This window comes from Apaloderma vittatum, unplaced genomic scaffold, assembly GCF_000703405.1.
Source record: "Apaloderma vittatum isolate BGI_N311 unplaced genomic scaffold, ASM70340v1 scaffold12700, whole genome shotgun sequence".
Classification (NCBI taxonomy): Eukaryota; Metazoa; Chordata; class Aves; order Trogoniformes; family Trogonidae; genus Apaloderma; species Apaloderma vittatum.
In genome coordinates this window covers 26312-46272 of record NW_009692957.1, presented here as the reverse complement: position 1 = coordinate 46272, position 19961 = coordinate 26312, and the positions used below count along the sequence as shown (strand labels likewise).

The 19961-nt window shown below is 48.0% G+C and overlaps 1 protein-coding gene across 1 annotated transcript in view; it reads left to right on the top strand.

The window, feature by feature from the left end:
* Positions 1-2949: 2949 nt before the first annotated feature.
* LOC104278632 (ceramide synthase 4-like) overlaps positions 2950-19961 on the top strand; it is a 19571-nt gene continuing 2559 nt past the window's right edge. The window contains exons 1-9 of the mRNA XM_009875695.1: positions 2950-3122; positions 9486-9603; positions 11215-11333; positions 13456-13513; positions 15375-15425; positions 17030-17122; positions 17932-18060; positions 18329-18435; positions 18850-19006. Of these exons, the coding sequence (XP_009873997.1) occupies positions 2950-3122; positions 9486-9603; positions 11215-11333; positions 13456-13513; positions 15375-15425; positions 17030-17122; positions 17932-18060; positions 18329-18435; positions 18850-19006 (1005 nt within the window). The remainder of the gene's footprint in view (positions 3123-9485; positions 9604-11214; positions 11334-13455; positions 13514-15374; positions 15426-17029; positions 17123-17931; positions 18061-18328; positions 18436-18849; positions 19007-19961) is intronic.

The window sequence follows — 19961 nt, the reverse complement described above, 5'->3', positions numbered from 1 at the left end:
TGGTTCTGTAACTGCAAAGCGAGGGGCTGTGGCAGCTGTCCCCTGGGGTGCCCGTGCAGAGGGGGTGAGCCTGTGGTACAGAACTTTTCTGAGGAGCTGGGGCAGGGAGGAAGTGTAATTTCTCTCTGTAGTTCTCGATATTCCTGATGCTTTTCCTGACTAGAGCTGAGATTTTTAGCAGCTGAGAAAGCTTGCCAACACTTTTGAGGTTGCTCAGGGAGGAAGTGTAATTTCTCTCTGTAGTTCTAAATATTCCTGATGCTTTTTCTGACTAGAGTTGAGATTTTTAGCAGCTGGGAAAGCTTGCCAACACTTTTGAGGTTGCTGTCCTTCATGCCTTGTAAAGCATTTTGTAATTCAGACACTTTGCCTGGGTTGTCTGAACCTGCTGAGCTGGTGTCCAGGACCTACCTGGAGGGCACAAGCTGCTCTGGAACACTGTGACCACGCTTCACAGGGATAGCAAGTTGAATTCTTCATAGACCTAGCCCATGCTCATACAGTTTGCTTCTACAAAGACACTTTCTGCTCTACGACTGTAGAGTTCTGTGCAGAAACCTGCCTTCACACAGACTCGGGGACAGCCAGCCTGTCCCATGGGCTTGTGTCTGTGTCACCCAAATGGAGCTAAGCTGGTTAATGGCATGTTTATTAAGTAGTCTGCAGAGATTTCTCCAGCATTTTGGGTGCTTCAGCTAGGGTCTCTTTTTAATGCGCAGTGAGCCCTGTCACCAGTGTCCCGTGGTCCTGGCTTGAGGTGCCTTTGAACCACCAAAGGCCAGATGGAAGGAGGATTACCGCTAAAGGATCCCACAGCCCTGCTGGAGGAGGAGACGACAGAGCGGGCAGTAGATGTTCCCACCTTAAAACAGTCTTGATGGGGGAGGTCAGGTTCCCTCTAGGCCCCAGAGAGTTGTAGAGACTCAAGATTTTGCAGGCAGAAACTCTTCCTGCTTAATTGCCAGGCTCTTAAAACAGAATTTGAAGAGTCTCTAAACCTTTTTTACTTTTGTTTTACCTGCCAGTGCTTTTTGTCCAGACATTGCACTGAAAGGAGGGCTAGCAGAAGGGATGGAGAACAGCCCGAAAGTGGGAGCAAACTCACAGTTTCCAGAGTCCCAGAAGCTGCCCCAGAAAGGAAATACTGTGATTCTTGTCAAACTGAAAGCTGGTGAAAGACCTGGATGTTCTTCTTGGTGCTCCTGAAGTTGGGTATCAGCCTTACTGCCCCATCTTGTGGTTGCAGTTCTGCAGAATACCAGTTCTGCGGAATACCAGTTCTGCAGAATACCAGTTCTGCAGAATACCGGTTCTACAGAATACCAGTTCTGCAGAATACCAGTCTTCTGATTTCTAGGAGGTATTTTTTTGTTGTGGGTTTTGGTGCCAAAAGCTGAAATCAGGGAGTGCAGGGAGGAGGATGTGTCTTTAGCAGGAGTTTTCCTTTTTCTCTTGGGGAAAAGGGGAGATTGTTTTCCTGCTCTCTATATCTGAAATGGCCAGAAGGTTTGGATCCACCTGGTTTCAGTTACACCTGTATTTATAATGGGCTTTGTCATCACACTGGCTGAGCATGCCCAAGGAGAAATGACAGTCAGATCTGAAGAAACTGGGTTCTGTTCTTCCTGGTTGTAGTTGGATCCAAAGACGCATTGAGGTGAGTCCTAAAGTCCAAATCAAGAAATGTCATTACAGTTCGAACAATATCCCTTTAGACTCTGCAGAAGTCTGAGGTAAGGCAGATCTTCAGTTTAACTGAGAAGTAGTTTCTTTGTTAGTTAAAGATATCTTCAGAATCAAAAGTGTGATTCATTTTCGATGTGTTAGGCAGTTCTTGCACAAATGGGGCCAGGGTTTGGGCCTCTGCCAGGTGAGATGCTTTATGGTACTCAGGTCAGACACTTAAATTACAGGCTTTTACCGTTTGTTTCATAATGCGGCGTTTCCCGTGGGCTGTTCGGATGATCACAGTGGGCGCCTCATTCCCATGCTTCCTCTCCTCTCCCGGGCCTGCACAGATCTGACTTCTGTTCAGAGCTCACGTCTGGGGTATTTGTTGTTACCAGCTAGAAGGAGCAGCCTGCGCTGGGGAGCAGTGCAGCTTCCATTTGTGCGTGAGGTGGAATTGTCCAGCAACAGTATTTTCCTGCTGGATTACAGAATCACAGAATTGCTGAGGCTGGAAAAGATCTCCGAGATCATCAAGTGCAGCCTGTGATGGATGCTTCATTCCAGCCATTCCCCTCTCTTGCACGCTGCTAAATTCTCTGATCATGTGTGTAAATCCCACCTCCAGAAGTGGTCTGTAAGATTACATTGAGAATCCAGTTTACCGGTTAGCACAAAACTTCTTACCTGAAGTAATTTCTTGAATCCTTTAAAGGACAAGATAGATTTTACTTTTTTTAAAGGAGAAATCTGAGAGTAATACTAGTTATGCTGCATGCATATGCACATATGCACACAGTGGAATTGTAGTGTGTGAGTAGAGCTACAATAAATACATAAACAAATACAAAAGATCAAAAATAAGGATACGTGTATGTGACAGGACAGCTGGCAGCCAGCCCCGGACCAGACTTGCTGCCTCCTTCCGATACAGAGCTGTCAGTTCTGTGGAAGGGGACCTGCAAAGCTGCAGCGTTAAACTTAAACCTTTCATCCTGCTGAGAATGACACGAATGTTCTGTTGAATCCTGAGGTGCTTCGCTCCGTTATAGCCCTTCTTTGGTTCTGTGCCAGGAGCTGTCAGTCAGTGAGCACCCGATAGAAATCTGGGAACAGGTTATCAGTTCCTTGGGCACCGATAGGTCCCGCACCTCCTCTGCTTTCGCAGCCAAATGCAACCTCAGCAAGGGTGTAATCCTTCCTCTGCTTCGGCAGCTTGTGCTGACAGGTCTGCGGTGTGCAGCGCTGTCCTCAGTTCGTTCTGTCTCCCTTCCTTCCAGGATGGCACGCGCTCTGAACGAGTGGCTGTGGCAGCACGAGTTCTGGCTTCCCCCGGGAATCACCTGGGAGGACATGCAAGAGTCTGAAGATGTCCGTTACCCTCAGCCTTGGGATCTCCTGCTCAGCATCCCTTTTGCTTTAGCCTTGGTTGTCGTTCGCTGTGCCTTTGAAAGGTGAGTTATTTAGTGCTCTTTGGGGGGTTGAGGGGTAGTGCTGGCAGTTTGGGTCCAAAAGTGGTCTTTGTTGTCTGACGTGGTCTGCAGCAGCAGAAACCCCAGGGCTTGAAGTCCACTGAGGTACATTTTTCAGCTCTTTCTTTCCAGCCCTGTGTACTGGCTCAAGAAGTGTGTTGAACACAGAACACAAACCCTAAAGCACTGTCACTGCCTACGCTTACAAGAGGTGATAGGCCCTGTGCCCGAGGTCTGTGCCTGTGTTTTAGAAGGCAGACACGCTGGTTTGTGTTGTGTTGCACGTTACCTGCTCTCTCTGGGTCGAGTACAGCAGAAATTGTGTTTAGACTCTCCAAACACAGTTAAGTCTCATTTATCCTGGGTAATGGGGGCCTGGGGGGCATGACAAGACCAAGTGAGACACCTCGGGTTGTGTTGAGTCATCTGACCTCAGAATCAGCCCCACGTAGCCACACAAGGAATGTGTGCGGTTCACTGGCCACTGCGCTGGGCTCAGGAGTCATTTCCTTGGGAATACGATGCGGAGACATCTGTAGCTGCTGCTTTCTGGGCAGAGTCACCTGCGTGTTTTGCACAGAGAACGGGGGGATTATGGCAAAGGCGTAGCTGGAAACCTTGCAGTGTTCATTGACTCTGAGTTTCATAAAGGTCCTGGGCTGATGCTGGTGCTTTATGCAGTTTAACCAGTAGTTAGTGTGGCCTGCAACACCCCACGATTTGCTGGTGCATAACTGAGCTTTGCCACAGTGTCAGCCGTTTTCAGGACTTGAGGGTAAGTCCCTTTTCATCTCTTTGAATACTCTTCAGCGTGGTAATTCACTGGATTGAAGTCCCTATTCCTAGTTGCTGATTAAAGAGGTAATCTTTGGAAAGAGTTTAGTCAAATCTACAGTGGTTTTAAGCTTAGGAAGAGGGGAAAAATGACAATGAAAACGTTTTTGTTATCTGAAGAAGATGGAAGCAGATGTGTCTAGGCTAGAAAGATGTTTCGTCTGCAGATTCTCTGAGATACAAGGACCCCTTGGAAATGTTTGTAAAAGTGAGACTGTTTTTAAGAATAGTAACTAAATCTATAGCAGGTATTTTTACATCGACATAAATTCATGAATGACTCTTTAAATAACCATTTCATGATGATACAAATAGGAATCTGAATGTCTTCTTTGTCAACAACGTGTTTAGTATGCATTCCCTAAGTTCCATGAGTTTCATTCTGCGCTTTTCCTGGGGACGAAGGCATCTCTGTTACCTCCACTGCTGTGGCAACCAAGGGGCTGTAAGTAACCATTAAACACCAGTGACTCACGTTTCTTCCTGGTTGATGTGCCAGACAAGGCTGCCTGCAGGCAGGCACTGCCGGGCAGTGGCTTGGACACATTTGCAACGGGAAGCTGGAAATCGGCCCCCGTGCCCTGTGTTGGTTAGGGCTGTCCAGCCCTAGGCTCTCCAGTACCAGACAGGAGCAGGAAGAAGAAAGAGCCAAACTCTTCTCAGTGGTGACCAGTTAGAGGACAAGAGGCAGTGGGCACAAGCAGAAACGCGTGACGCTCCATCTAAACGTAAGAAAACACTTTTTCCCCGTGAGGGTGGTCAAATGCGGGAATTGGTTCCCCAGAGGCTGGGTGAAGTCTCTGTCTGTGGAGATACTGGAAACCCAGCTGGACACAGCCCTCCACAGCCTTCCTGAGCAGTCGAGGTGGGTTCGGTGGTCTCCAGAGGTCCCTTTCTGCATCGGTTCTGTGTTTCTGGGACTGTGTCCTGATTCCCCTTCCTCCTGCCACACTGCTCCTAGCCAATCTAGGTATCTTCTCTTCTACTTGAAGATGCCGATGGCCCGATAAAAAGCTCGTTTTCTTTCCCATCCAGGCACTGCCTCAGCGGGGAGTGTTTCCATAGGCCTAGTCCTACTCATTAATTCTGAAGCTGTTTTGATTCACAAACTTCATTAAAGAAAAGCTTCTTGTCACACCCTTAGGAAAAGATAATATCACAAGCCCATTTTACAGGAAACCTATAATCACGCCACTCTTACCTGTGCCAATTACAAGCCAGTGATCTGAGCTGTGTTCTTGTTTGTCCTGACTCTCTCCAGCCATTTATTCCGGCGTGACATCTTCCCATTCTCAGTCGAGACTCTTTCACATTCCATTCGTGCTGGAGAAGAAGACTTCCCCCAGTGAATGGGAGCTGTGGAGCTGTTGTTCCGTTACCTTGTGTGCACAGTGGTGCTGGCCCTGGTAAAAATCACTTGCACGAAGTTTGAGAATTGCAGGCTGAGAGGATGTGTGTGTTATTTCTCGTTCCCCTCGTGGATGGCCTTGGCTGTGTAGGTTTGTACATCTGGTCTGTGAGTCTGAGTGAGTGTGTATGACGAGTACACACGTTTGGCTTTGGTGGCTTTCGCTTGGCCTCTGGCAATTTATTCTCCCCTCGCCTGTTACGTAGAGCTGTGCATCAGGTGCAAAGTGCTTTTTCCTCTGGATCCACTCTGTGTTCCTGCTGGTGCCTGCTCTGGGATCTCAGAAATCAGATCTCACATCTGTAACATGTTCATGTTGTTTATCCATGTCCTGTGAAAGCAGGAGAAGCACAAAGGGTTTTCTTCGGTCCCTCATTCAGCATCTGCATCAGCCACTGTGCTTGGGCCGATGGTTCCATCTTCTTGGGTCGGAGATGAAGCCTGGGAAGGACTCGCTTCCTCGAGTGTGGATTTTCCTCCCCTTGGCACCTGCTGGCTGAACTGGAATCTTGTGTCCAGTTCTCAGCCCCTCAGCTCACAAAGGACAGGGAACTGCTGGAGAGAGCCCAGCGCAGCCCCAGGGATGATGGAGGGATGGAACATCTTCCTGGGGAGGAAAGGCTGAAGGAGCTGGGGCTCTGCAGCTGGAGAAGAGGAGCCTGAGGGGTGACCTCAGTCATGGTTATAAATATGGAAAGGGTGTCAGGAGGATGGAGCCAGGCTCTTCTCAGGGATGTCCAGTGACAGGACAAGGGACAATGGGTACAAGCTGGAGCACAGGAGGTTCCACAAAAACACAGGGAAAAACTTGTTCCCTGTGCGGGTGCCGGCACCCTGGCGCAGGCTGCCCAGAGAGGGTGTGGAGTCTCCTGCTCTGGAGACTTTCCAACCCGCCTGGAGGTGTTCCTGTGGGACCTGCACGGAGTGACCCTGCTCTGGCAGGGGGCTGCACTGCATCATCTCCAGAGGTCCCTTCCAACCCCTGACATTCTGTGATTCTGTGAACTGGCCAAAGCTGAGGCAGCCACATCCTTTGAACAACCAGTTACTCTGTAGATGAGGTGGTGGCTGTGAGAACGTGTGGTAGCTGGGTGGGGCCTGGGAGAGCTGAGGAGGTTGTGGGAGCAAGCCTAGGGGAGAAGAGCAATCTCACGCTTCAGTGAAGCAACTCTCCTGTGAGCCAGTTTGCTCTGGGGAAGGTGGGAAGATGGGGCATTCGGTGCTGGAGGGCAGGAGGCTCATTACCGCTGCAGTGCTCCTCATCTTTGCCCCAGTACTGAAGCGGGTGCTGGAGGTGGTCGGCGATGATGTCCCGACACAAGAGAGGACCTAAGAGTTGGCAACTTCTGCCCTTCCTTTGATGTTTCCAGACTGTTTTGCGAGGAGATATGTCCTGCACCCGTCCCTTTACGCACCTGTACATCTTAGCAGAGCTTTTCCCTGGACATAGGCCCACAAGCAGGGCTGCTGGCTTCTCTTCCAGCTCTTATAATGTTTGAGAACCCTTTTCCGTAACAATCCAGTTCCTGGAGTGCTCTGGTTATGAAAGAATCACAACTCCTGTTGCAAAGTGTTTCTTGCCTGTATGGTGATGAACATGTGGAAACGGAAGTGCTCCGAGGGAGAGTAAAGCAGAAAGTTGAAAAACAGAATGTACATAAATTGAACGGTCTAGTTTTGGACTTGACCAGGGATTTTTGGGTGTTGTTGGGGACCTGAAAGCCAGCACCAGTGAAATTGAATCCAGATCCCAAATTGCGCTAGAGGAGGATTTTAGTCCAAAGCATCAGGTCTCCTCTTAGGAGGGTTGTGAAAGTACAGTGAGCCATGTGTTGTACGTTAAAAGAAAGGATAATGTTGATCTGCGGGGAATAGATCCTTGAACTCAGAATCAGAAAAAAGGTAGAAGGCGATGACACCCTTTTCAAGTACTTCATTTTGAAATGTATCTTTCTGCAATTCCGTTTGCACCGAGGCTTTTGTTGTTGATCCGTAATTGGGAAGGGTCTGCTCCTGTTAGGTTCTACAGGCAGGTTTTTTGTGCGAAGGTGTGGGACACGTAGAATTTGCATGAAAACTGTGAACTGACTTGGCTCAGTTTGGACAGTAGCGCTGTAGAGACTCGAGATCTGGTGTCAAACGGAACCATCAGTTTAACTGACATGGAGCATTCTCCTGCAAGCCAGAGAGGGTGGAGACTATTCCAGAAGCACACTGCCAGCCTCCTGACAAAGCAAAGTGTGAGGCTTCTATTTCAAAGAATAGAAGTTCTGGTTCTGCGTTTCGTAGGACTAGAAGGTATTTGCAGAGCGGCACCCTCAGAAATGAAAAAACATTTGCGGGAGGGGAAAAGATGACCCACCATTCCCCCTAATTTAAATGATTTCTTGTATCTCACGCTAACTCCGAAAGCCCCTGCGGAAGGAGTGTAGCCCACTCTTGCAAGGTGGGGCAGTATGAATTTATGCCCCTTCACATTTCAAGTTTTGCAGATTTTGCACAAGGTTCTTTGGTGGTTGCTGACCCAAACGCCTTAGCAGGAGTTTCCCTGTGTGAAGTGAGAGAAGCTCACGGACGAAGAAGTAGGCTGGAGATGAGAATCATCTCACTGACTGTGTCTTGCCTTACCTAGCTGGAGGGTGGAACAGTTTAGTCCTCAGACTTTCTCCTTCTGTCTTCCAGAGAGCTGACAAAGTGCCGTGATGAGACCATCCCTGCAACAGAGATGATGAATCTGTGATGTTGAAATCAGTACAATCCTCCTCCTCCTCCTAGGGTTGTGCTTGGAACACGATTTAACTGAACACTGAGTCAGAGCATACATCCAGCATGTACAGACGTCCCTTAGAAGTATTTCAGGCCTTGATTTCCCAATGATGTCTATAAAAGTAGGATTGGTCCCACAATTCGTGGCTGAACTCAAAACCTCAACAACAAAGTAATTGTAACTTTGGTTAATTACACCCTGTCAGCTGCAAGTGGCTTTTCCCTGTTATAGTAAGATTTTATGCCATGACCATAAACTAGCAGGCAGGAGAAAGAGAGAAAACTGGGATGAAACAAAATTAAGAGATCACTTGGGATACTCTAAGTAGTTTTTCAACGCACTGACACCTGGCAGAAGTGTTCTCTTTCCTTTTAATGTGCCTGCAAAATTTCAGTGTGGGCTGATAAGAAGGTGCAGTAAGGTTCTTCAGCAACAGACCTTGATTACCTCTTCCTCTTCAGGGGAGTTTGTTTCGAATGACTTCCCTTTAGAAAAGAAATACCAGGCCCACTTCAAGGGACTGATTGATATAAAACCCAAGATCTAGAGCTTAAGGTTGAGCAGTTGAGTTGTTGAGTGCTGCAATTCCTTGCCCACTTTTGTTACTTCTTGGTAACTCGCTTCTGTTTGTGCAGATGTTTTCTTTGCTTTGTTTCACTGTGAAAGACTGAAGATGCACAGCTAGCGTAAGCATCTGTGCCTCGTGACTAGGTTTCTAGTTCCTGAGTCCTTATTTTATAACCAGTGTTGGACTTGCCTTAGGAAAAACGGAGGTGAGCTGCTGCAGCAAAACCAAGTGGCCTCCTGCTTCGGCAGGACGTTTCTTCTGAGTTAATACCACACGTCTGTGGAGCCTTCCTCTTGATGCTCAGCCGCATCCGTAGTTCAGGCTGGTGCCAGTTGGTTCTAGGTTGAGCAGTGAACAACGTTTAGGCCTTGTCCTCGGTGAGGTGCGCTGCAGAAGCTGCAGGCAAGCCACGGACCGGTGAGAGTTGTCGTGGCTGTCTGCAAGCCTGGGCCTCGTGCCCTAATCCTGGGCACCCGGGGGCACAGTGAATTCAGAAGGTGACGAAGCAGGATGCAGCACTTGCCAGCCTCATCCTGGTTTAGATAAGACAGCACGGAGCTCAGGGCAATAGAATACAAGTCTCACTGTTTCTGCTGTCAGTTTGGGGGTTTGACTTCTCCATTCATCTGTCTTCTCTGCTTGACGTGATACTTGTGCTTAGATTCAGTCTGTGAGAGGCAGCCGTTACGTGCTACGTCCTGCTTTAACAGTGCTGTGGTGTCAGAAATCACTGTGTTTATGGCTGGACCTTTATCTTTTCTTTTGCAGAGCTATAGCCCTGCCTCTCAGTAGCAAACTGGGTGTGAGAGACAAGCAGAGACCAAAAGCTCAGCCCAACCCCACGCTGGAAGCATTCTACAGTACACACTGCAAGAACCCTGATGAGGTGAGTCCTTGCTTCATTTGCTTTCCTCTAGATTTAGCCCTTGTATCTTTAGCCAAATAAAATCCCATTTGGAATCCTGAAGTTTGGTAGCGTCACTCCTATTTGGAAGCTCAACAAAGCACCTCTGAGTCCAGCCAGCCACAGGGGTCATTCTGCAGAGGCCATCAGCGATCAGTTCTGCTTCGGAACATGTGGGAGTAGCAGCTTTCTATAGGTAGCATTCAGATTAATTTAGATCCTTAACTTCTACAAAGAGGAAGCTCTTCTCCCAGAGGAAATGGTGACAATTCCTGTTCCCTCTTGTGTTCACTTTATGCATGGCACGAGCTGAAACACAGGAGGCTCCCTCTGAACATCAGGAAAGACTTTCTTCCTGGCCATGAGGCACTGGAACAGGGTGCCCAGAGAGGTTGTGGAGTCTCCGCCCTTGGGAGATTTCGCTGTCAGGATACAGCGCCCAGTTCTAGGTAGCTCTGTTTGAGCAGGAAGGTTTGGACCAGATGAGCTTCAGAGGTCCCTTCCAACCCCGGCCATTCTGGGATTCTTCTCGTGTCTTAGCAAATCCTGTCACATCAGCTGCCTGGAACTGACTCCCATGTAGCTAATCCTTGCAGGTCAGCAGTGTGAATTGTTTGATACTCCTCATTCTGGAATGGGTTGTTCTGTTCCTGGGCGGTCTACGAGCTGGAGACCAGCCTTTCAGGAAGCCTCATGAAGCCTTGGCCACGGTCACAGGCATTGTAAGGAGCGTCAGAAAACTGCAAACACAAATAGGGGGTAGTTTTCCCAGGACAGATAAAAAGAATGATCTTGAAAAATTTCGTAAGATAACCCAGAGTTCTGATGGCTGCCACTAAGGGAAAAAGCAGGGACAGGATTGTGAATTGTGAGGCAGTATCAGGACTGAACCTCGTCAGTGAGATCCCTGGATGTGACCCATGTAGTGGGGAGCAGAATGAGATTTTCTTTCGGCTCCTTCTTGCAGGCATTCTTGACCTTGGAGCGATAGCCATTAACCGGTAACCAAGGATGGATGAGCAGGGAGCTGAGGTTCTAGTCCCAATGGGTAGTCCTGGCATGAGCACTTTGCTGCCTTGACAAGGCTGTCGTGGTGTGGTTGGTGCTGCAGCAGGGCACGTGGAGCCGCAGGACATTGGGCACCAGCTTTGAGGTAGAAGAATGGAGGCTAAAATGAAAACACAGCCGTTCCTTTGGGTTGCACTGCCAGCCCTTGCCCCAGCAGGGAGAGGGCGTCTTCTCAGCAACACTTGCTGTGTGCTGGTCCCTGACCTTTCTCTTGCCCGTCTGTCTGTGAAATCCACACATTCCTCAGTAAAACTGCTCCTCTTTCATAGTTCTAACTCTAAGGCCTAGCTCGTGTGAGGAGATGAGACCAGGGTTTGAAAGGTGAAACTGGGGAAGTTCACATTAAAAATGTAAAGTTTCAGTATTTAACATTACTGACCAGCAGCCTACAGGGGGGATGGAAAGACTTTTTACTATCTGAGGTCTTTACACTAAGGACAACAGTTTTCTGGCTCGGACAAGATGCCCGTGTCACCGCTTCTGTCCTTCCTGGGAACTGAATCCTGCCGCCTCACTGTTTTCCAGGGGAAGCTGGTCAGTTTAGCCAAACAGTGTGACCTGCCCCTGAGGAAGGTGGAGAGGTGGTTCCGGCGCCGGAGGAACGCGGACCGACCCAGCCTGTCGAAGAAGTTCTGTGAGGCCTGGTAAGTGGGAGCACCAGCCCCGAGCAGTGAAGACCTTTCCCTGGAGCTGAGCCTGGGGGCAGCTTTGCTGCCTCCCAGCCTGCCCTCTGCCCTCCACAGAGAAGTCACAAACTGGAAAACAGGAGGTTCAACCTGAACATAAGGAAATACTTCTTTACTATGAGGGTGCCGGAGCCATGGCCCAGGCTGCCCAGAGAGGTTGTGGGGTCTGCTTCTCTGGAGATTTCAAACCCACCTGGATGAGTACTTGTGTGACCTGCTCTGGGTGATGATCTGCAGAGGTCCTTTCCAGCCCCTGACGTTCTGTTGTTCTGTGAGAGTATTCTACATCTTCCCTGCCCCACCTGCCCCACCTGGTTCTTCTTCAGCTCTCTGCTGCTTCTCTATTACTGAAACATTCCTTGCTTTTCCCGTTTATTTTCACTCCCAAGTCTCCTTTTACTCCTGGCTCACCTTTATTCCTTACAGGGCCTCTCTTTCTGACTTGGTGAGACTGACATTCTGCTTTGAAACATGATTGTACCTGAAAAACTCCACTGTTTGCATCTTACTGCTTCTCGCTGCTGTTTTGGTGCCTCCCAAATAGCCTGTCCCTGGCCTTTCCTGGTGCTTCCCTTTGCTTCAGTGCAAGCTGATCCTTGTGCTGCTTTTTCTGAAATTGTTCTGCACACCGTTGCTTTCAAAATCACTGGCAGCGGGCTAGATTGTGTTCTGCTGTCAGTTGACTTCAGCTTCCTGAAAGTCCAAACCAGCACTCTTTTATAGTGGTAGAAAAAGGGGCCTGTGTGAAAGCTTGTGCTCTTCAAAGAGCAACACTCGTCTTGGAAACAGCTGTGTAAATCCTCCTTATTATGTGGAGGCACAAAACAAATCTCACATCAGCCGGTTTTGTTTGTGTTAGTCCTGGCTAAGCTTTCCACGGTAAAGGAGGATTCTCCTGAGCTCGGGTGAAATGTCTTACTTAGGAGTGGCTGCTCTGCTCTGTGTGTAAGTAGATTCTTCCAGGAAAGCCACTGAGGTGAAAGAAATCTTTAAATATCTGCAATGCTATTTGTGTATATCCACAGAGTATGTATCAGCTTTGAGATAATCACCTCATGCTCCATTCAAAACCCCTGCCTAAAAACCCTAATTGAAAAAAGAAGAGAAAAAACAGGATGTGTATTATTTGTTTATAATAGTCTGGAGAGTTGCCGTTAGAAATGTTTACAGAACCTATGGACAAGGAGCTGTAAAGCAACCGTGCTTAATCTGCTTTCATCAAGGTGAAATCTAAGTGCTCCCTGCACTCGGCTGACTTGCAGTAAATAGTAACAGTCAATAGTAAACACTAAATTCTTTTCTGATGGTGTTCTTCCCCCTGCCCTCTGTCACCAGTTGCAGTTGGTAGGAAGAATGTTCTTCCGATTGTCACAGTTCGTGTCTGTCTTGGAGCTTGGCTTTCACTGACAAGCGGAGTCTCTCTCTCAAAACGTAGTTATTTCTGGTTTGTTACGGGGATTTGGGAGATTAAAGGACTGATTTAGACAGTTTTACTCCCTGGGAGATTTCCTGAGTTTAGTTTATTAACAGCTCATTTATCCTATTGGGGCGAAATTCTCCACCTTCCCTACTATATGTGTGTATATTCAGTGTGACCTGCCTCTTCACTGAACTTGGCAAACAATTCTTACGTATATCTGTGAGGGATTAGTCTGAGTAAATCATTACCAGCTCCTGACTGAGACCAAACATGACAGTAATTAATTACTTTGTGTGATAATGGGTTTATCAGACCTCATCTTCAAAAGCCTCAGAGAGGGATTGGCATTGTTTGACTTTCACCCATGCATGTCCTAGTGCTGGGAATGTGTGGGACGATTATCTGGTGATCTTCGTCAGTGGGATTCTCCTATTTTCTGCCATCTGTAGAGCAGAAGAATTGCTCTTTGTGAAGCCTGTTGAATGTGCTGGTGTCATGCAAAGAACCACTCCTGCTGGGATCTGGGCAAACCTCGAACACATTGATGTGTGTCTTTGCCTTAATAGCGTCATTCTTTGAATGAGCGTGATAGATAAACAGAACTGCATCTTGGTGATTAGTGACTGGGCTTCTAACCTACTTTATTTTGTTTATTTGTAGCTGGAGGTTCACATTCTACATCACTTCTTTCTTCACTGGACTTGCTGTCCTGTACGATGTGAGTACACGAGCAGTGCCACCTGCTGTTCTACCTACCCACTGCCTGCCGGAATGGCAGGTTTTGCTGTCAAGCATGTCCTTTCAGAACTTCTTAGAGAGCCTTCCCCACCAGGTCAGTGTGTATCCTCTGCACAGCACCCTTAGGAGACCACAAGCATATTGGACCATACTTATTTTAAAAGCTCCAGCTCAAAACTGAGAGATTTCCTCTTCTTCAGGAAAGCAGAAGGCAACTGGGATTGTGCAAAAGCACGTTTCTGTGTGGTGGGGATGAAACACCTGAGACGGAAGCTGCAGGGCCTGTTTGTGTGTTGTATCCAATGCCTGTTCATAGGTAAATACCTCAGGCTTCCTTTGGAGCATGGGCTGCAATTCAGTAAGTTTTTTAATGAATTTTCCTTGCCCATGGAGTGATTTGTTCAGGCTCATGTCTCTGATTTGATAAATAATGAGTTTGCTTGATACAAATTGAACTGCCTCAACAGGCAGAAGAGGTGATGGAAGCCACGCACCTGCTCTGATCACTGATCTGTGGTCACTAGGCTGGGACTAGGGGCACTGGGCATCCTCTGGATATGTGTCGTGATTAATGGATTAATGTGACAAGGCGTATTTGCCGGTGACATTTCCTGACTTTAGTGTGCTTCCTTTGTAATACAAGTCATAATTTAACATGCCTTTTTTTTTTTTTCTGTGAAACACCCTGCTTTCCTTAGAAAAAAAGCAAATATTTAAGTTCTATATTAGTAGCTTTAGATGGGTGGCAGGAACCTCTGCGCCGTGAGCCAGTGAAGTAGCAGATAACAACAGGAAGTTCTCTCACCGTCAGAAAACAGCTTTATTTGCTGAGAGTAGAGGAACGATGAAATTTAGGGATCTGGGATCCCTTTCTGGTTTAGGTAACACAGTGTGCCATAGTCATTTCAGAGGTTTTGCTTTGTCCTCTCTGATTCTCTATCACACACCTCTCCTGGTCCCATACCCATGGTTGCTGTAATCCTACTGCCAGCCGCGCTCTCCGCCAGCAGTCCCCTGTCTCAAGTCCTCATTCCTACTGCTCCTAAGAACCACCACCTTCTGCTGCCCTTCCTGATTGCACCAGCAGGTGCTCAGTGCGAGAAGAAATGTTGCCTTCTTGCTCTTAGCTCTGGAATCTGGAACTTTATTTAACTCGTACGGCAGATCACCCTTAGAGATGTGGCTTAGGGTCTGTTCTGTCACTGTGTGCTCTAGGACACGCTTGCTTGGATCAGACCTGGGCACAGCGAAGGCTCCGAGCTGCTCCACGCTGGAAGAACAATGTTGCTGCATTTCTGTGCCAGTTTTGAAGCTGCCACATTCTAAACTACCAATTTTCTCTGAAGTGTGAAGGAAGTAGGTTCTTTTCGGAGATTCATTACGGAGCAGACTGCAGCGTGATCCTCACCATTCGAGGAAAAAACGTGTTCCTGACACACACGTGTTCAGCCGTCTTACCACCCTCAAGTGTTGTTGTCCAAACCACAGACATTCTTAATGAAATAGTTATGATAATATTTTAATATATTAAAAACATAGCTGCCACCACCCGAAACTTGCAGAAGGCTGCGCAAGCTGGTAGAAATCTTCCCTGAGCTAATTTATTTGGAGCCGGGCTAAGCAGCCGGTGAAATTTCAGCACAATAGTTGTCAGTGTCACAAGCAGCTGCAGGTGGTTGTCGTGGAAATCTCTTGGCAACTGAATTCCAGACAGTGTGACCAGCTCTGCCTGTAATAAAACACAGCAAAATCTGTAGTAGTAACAAACTAAAGGAGTTGGGTGGTTCATAAGACAAGAATTCCTCTGACGTTCTCATATTCATGTTGCATTTTCTTTCCAGAAGCCGTGGTTTTGGGACCACAGAGAGTGCTGGACAGGATATCCACAACAGGTGAGTCATGCAAGAGAGAAAATTACTGTTATAAATCATGTGTTGTCTTCCAATGTCTTTTGAAAATCAGGTTATATTAGTGACAAAAGAGAGGGCTGCCTGTGTTCCAGGGCTTTCGGTCTGGCAGTCAAAAGTTAGAGCACGACCCTGGGACTGCACGTTGAGGTTGCAAACCTGTAAAGGGAAATGTATTGGCCAGTTTTAACAGTGTGAGCCAGTGGAAACATAACAGAACAGATGAGTGAAGAACAAAGTTGTATCTTTGAGCCAAGTCTGCAAACAATCTACCATCTCTCAAAGGCAGAAATTTTAGGGGCAAATCCATAGTTCAGTGTAAAAGTCAAATCATACAAACAGGTGGTGCTTGAATAGGAGTGTAAGACTAAAAGGATCACTCGCATGCTTGCATCCTGGTCTGTACATTTGGTGTACCTGGATTTCAGTAAATATCTGGATTTCAGTAAAGCCTTTGACACTGTCTTCCACATCATCCTCATAGCTTGCAGGGGGGTTGGACTGGATGATCTTTCGAGGTCCCTTCTAACCTCAAACATTTCATGATTCTGTGATTCTGTGAATACCTGTCTTTTCAAAACCAATCCAGCACACTGTGATGCTGGATCCCAGGTGGCCACCAAGCCACTCTCTCCCCCCATCCTCAACTGGACAGCAGGGAGAGAATATGACGAAAGGGTCCTGCTGTTGCGCAGGAGTTTTTACCCCTTTTAAATATGTCATCACAGAGGTGCTGCCAGCATAGCTGATGGGCTCGGCTTTGGCCGGTGATCTACCTTGAAGCTGTCTGGAGCTGCCTTTGTTGGATGTGGGGCAACTTCTGGCATCTTCTCACAGACTCCGCTGCTCCTGCCCCACTGCTGCCAAAACCGTGCCACGTAAACCCAGTGCACACTTTCCAGACAAAAAAAGAGCAAAACCAGAGCTAGTAATGTCCCACTGGCAAAGAGCAAGGAAGGTCAAGTACAAACGTGTATTAGCGAGATCAAAGAATGTATTAAATGCAACAGCAAAAAAACCCTTGTTAAATAGCACATATCTTGCTGAGTGGGTCTAAGTTTTTAGTTTTCCAGCTGGAGTATCCCAAGAAAATTACCCAGAAGAATTCAAATTACTGTTCACGCTAGGATTGCACTTTCCCCCTGTTAGTTTGATTAAACTGAAGATTCTGTGATAGAGTACAAGGTCTCTGAGGCATCTCCTTGAATCGTAAAAAGGGAATGATTTATTCAGTTGCTGCTTATCTATTTCACCATAGTGAACTGGTTTGTGTAGCTTTTAAACCTCTGTACTGACTGCTCAGGAATCTGAGCAGTGCTGAAGAAATCCTAAAACTATTCAGGATCTTCCTGGTGCTTCCCTGAATGTTCCACATGGTGTGGTGAAGTGGAATTTCCCCCGCTATTTGCTTTTCCCTTGGGCACAGATGACATTTAGTAAATTCAGTTGGAGTATTTCCCCCTGAAGCAGCAAGAACCAGTTTTGTTGGTTTGGTTGTCTGATACTGTCTTTTCTAGGAAGGAGTCTTCACTTCAGCCCTTGCTCTGCTTTATCTGACGGGTATTTCACTGTCTCTCTACCTCTCCCAGCCACTCCAGCCCTCCCTGTTCTGGTACTACCTGCTGGAGCTCTCCTTCTACTGGTCACTGGTCTTCACCCTGCCCTTTGATGTGAAGAGAAAGGTGAGTGCAGCCTCAGGGAAGAACCAAGCACAAACAGGACCCAAGCTGAACACTTGGGAGAGTGATTTCCAAGGGCACGTGTAGCACTAGTCTGAGGTTTGGGGGGGCTCTGCTCCTTTCCAGGAATTCCCATGTCCAGTCACTGGCTTCCCTCTCCTCTAGGAGGTGGAGAACAAGAACTCTGGCATAGAAAGGTGCAAACTACTGCAGAGTTCTCAAGCCAACTTAAAATCTGAACTTAAAAATTGTTCTCTTCTAGGCTACACTGAGCATAGAGATGGGAAAAGAGATGGTTCTCTGCAAGTTAAGCTGCGTGTGTGGGTGCCAGTGCCCGGGCAGGCAGGGTGCTGCTGATGGGCGTCCACGTGGGTTGAGGCTGCAAATATGCCCTTGGAAGTAAAGGGAGGTTCTAAGTCTTCGGCGATCCTGGGGGTGTGAGATGATTGTGCAAATAGGGGCACAGAGCAGAGACGGATGTGGGCACGGCTTTGCCACAGAAGGGAAGCTCTCCTAACATTGAATTTGTACTGAATCTCTGAATCTTATTCTTCTGTCTTCTGATTTGCACCATCATCAGACCAATACTGGTTGAGGAAAGAAGTGTTCTTTCTTGCAAGATCCTCAAGAACTCTTCATTCCTGGGTCTCTTGGTTGCCTCTGTTTCTAGGATGTGTTTGGTAAAAGAGTTACCTGAGTAAGACCTTGTAGCAGAGGTACAGAGATTTCATTGCTACCTGCAGGAGGCGTGGTTTGACCAGGGGAGGAGGTGCAATGTGTATTTTGTTCTTTGCTGTCCCCTTTCTCATCAGGATTTCAAGGAGCAGATAGTCCACCATGCTGCAACCATCTTCCTCATCAGTTTCTCGTACTGTGGCAACTACATCCGCATCGGGACGCTGGTGCTGGTGATTCACGATGCTTCTGATTGCTTTCTCGAGGTGAGCTCCGCAACTTACGTGCCAGGTAAACCCTGGCAAAGGTGCTCTTCAGTCAAAGGATGTCTTTTGGTCCAGTGCAGTACGGACCAAGCATTTAGGTGTTTTGTGGACGTAACAGTACTGACCCAGCCTAGGGTGCCCTGCAGAGGGCCAGGGAGAGGCACGGTTACCTGCGCGCATGGTGTGTCGTGTCTGGCTCGTTTGCCTCGTGGAGCATGTGCAGATGCACTGTCTTGGCCTGCTATTTTATTGTTCTTTCTCCTTCCAGCCAACTAAGATATTCAATTACATGAAGTGGAAAAAAACTTGTGACAGCCTCTTTATGATCTTCTCAGCTGTTTTCCTCATCAGCCGCCTGGTCATTTTCCCCTACACGTGAGTCTGTCACAGTCAAGGGAAATGGAAAAGCTGCCTTCTGAGAGGCAGGATAATACAGCTGGGGGCTGGAGTCTTTGCTATAGTCTTTGCCTTTCAGTCCTTGAGCATATGGCCCTGCCCTCTGCATAGGCTGCAGTGCCACGTGGCTGTTGCATCTGCCTTGGGGTAAACTAGGGTGGTCTGCCTTGGAGGTCGTAGAGTGGTCTTAAAGTCCTGAGATATACTGCAGAGGAGTCCTCAGCCTGTGGCTCTGCCCTGCTTATTTCTGGTGGGGATCTGAGAGTTGGCTCTCGTGTTATGTTTAAGATGGAAGGGACTGACCTGAACCTTCCTCTGTGACTAGAGCTTTCAGGGGCGTAATTCCAGCCCTTCTAACACTTTCCCTGCACCGCAATTCCCTCTCTCTTGCAGAGTGCTCTATAACACCTACTATTACTCCATGGAGATATTCCAGCCCTTCTTTGGATACTACTTCGTGAATGCTCTCCTGATAACTCTGCAGCTGCTTCATGTCTTCTGGTCCTGCCTAATTATTCACATGGTCTACAAGTTCATCCTCCAGGGCACGGTATGGATCGATTTGTAGTCCCCTTGACATCACATGGGAAGGGAGGGTCCGTCTCGGCTGCGTGGGAGCACGGGGGTTCGTCTGGGATGGATTCCTCCATGCCCTGGTGAAATGATATGTGTGCGTTCCTAACAGTGGGATGAAAGGAACACTCAGTATTATTAAGGAAAGTTGACCCCCAAAAGTAAAATTTTTATGAGTCATTACAACATTAGGTCCACTTCTGATGCTTGTATTCAAGAAAAATGTGGACTCCAGGGGAGATTTCTGTGAACAAAGCTAGTGACATCTTAGTAAGGATCCCAACACTTAGTCCAGTATGATTTGCATTTGTAACGAAACTAAGAAATCAAGATAGGGAAAGTTGTGATTGGTGAGGCCAGTGCAAAAATGTTTCCTTTATAGTACAGGATTTTTAATTACAGTGTGACCAAGACCACAGAATCCCCAAATGCCTGAGGTTTGTAGGTACCCCTGGATGTTTTGTCCATATTCCCTGGCTCTAGGGTCACCTAGACCTGGTTGCCCAGGACCATGTTGAATAGCTCCAAGAACAGAAATCCCACAACCTCTCTGGGCACCCTGTGCAGTGCTTGGCCGCCTTCCCTTCGCCTTTCCTGATGTTGGGAGGGAACCTGCTGTGTTTCGGGTTGTGCCTGTTGCCTCTTGTCCTGTCACTGGGCACCACCGAGAAGAGCCCGGCTCCGTCTTCTTTACACCCTCCCTTCAGGGATTAATACACACGGATAAGATCGCCCTGAGCTTCTCCAGGGCTGAGCAGTCCCAGCTCTCCCAGCCTTTCCTCAGCTCTGAGGTGCTCCAGTCCCTTCAGCATCTTTGCAGCCCTTCCCCGCACTCTCTGCCGTGTGTCCAGGTCTCTGTCGCTCCGAGGAGCCCAGCCCTGGGCCCACCTCCAGGGGTGGCCCCACCAGTGCAGAGCAGAGGGGGGGGATCC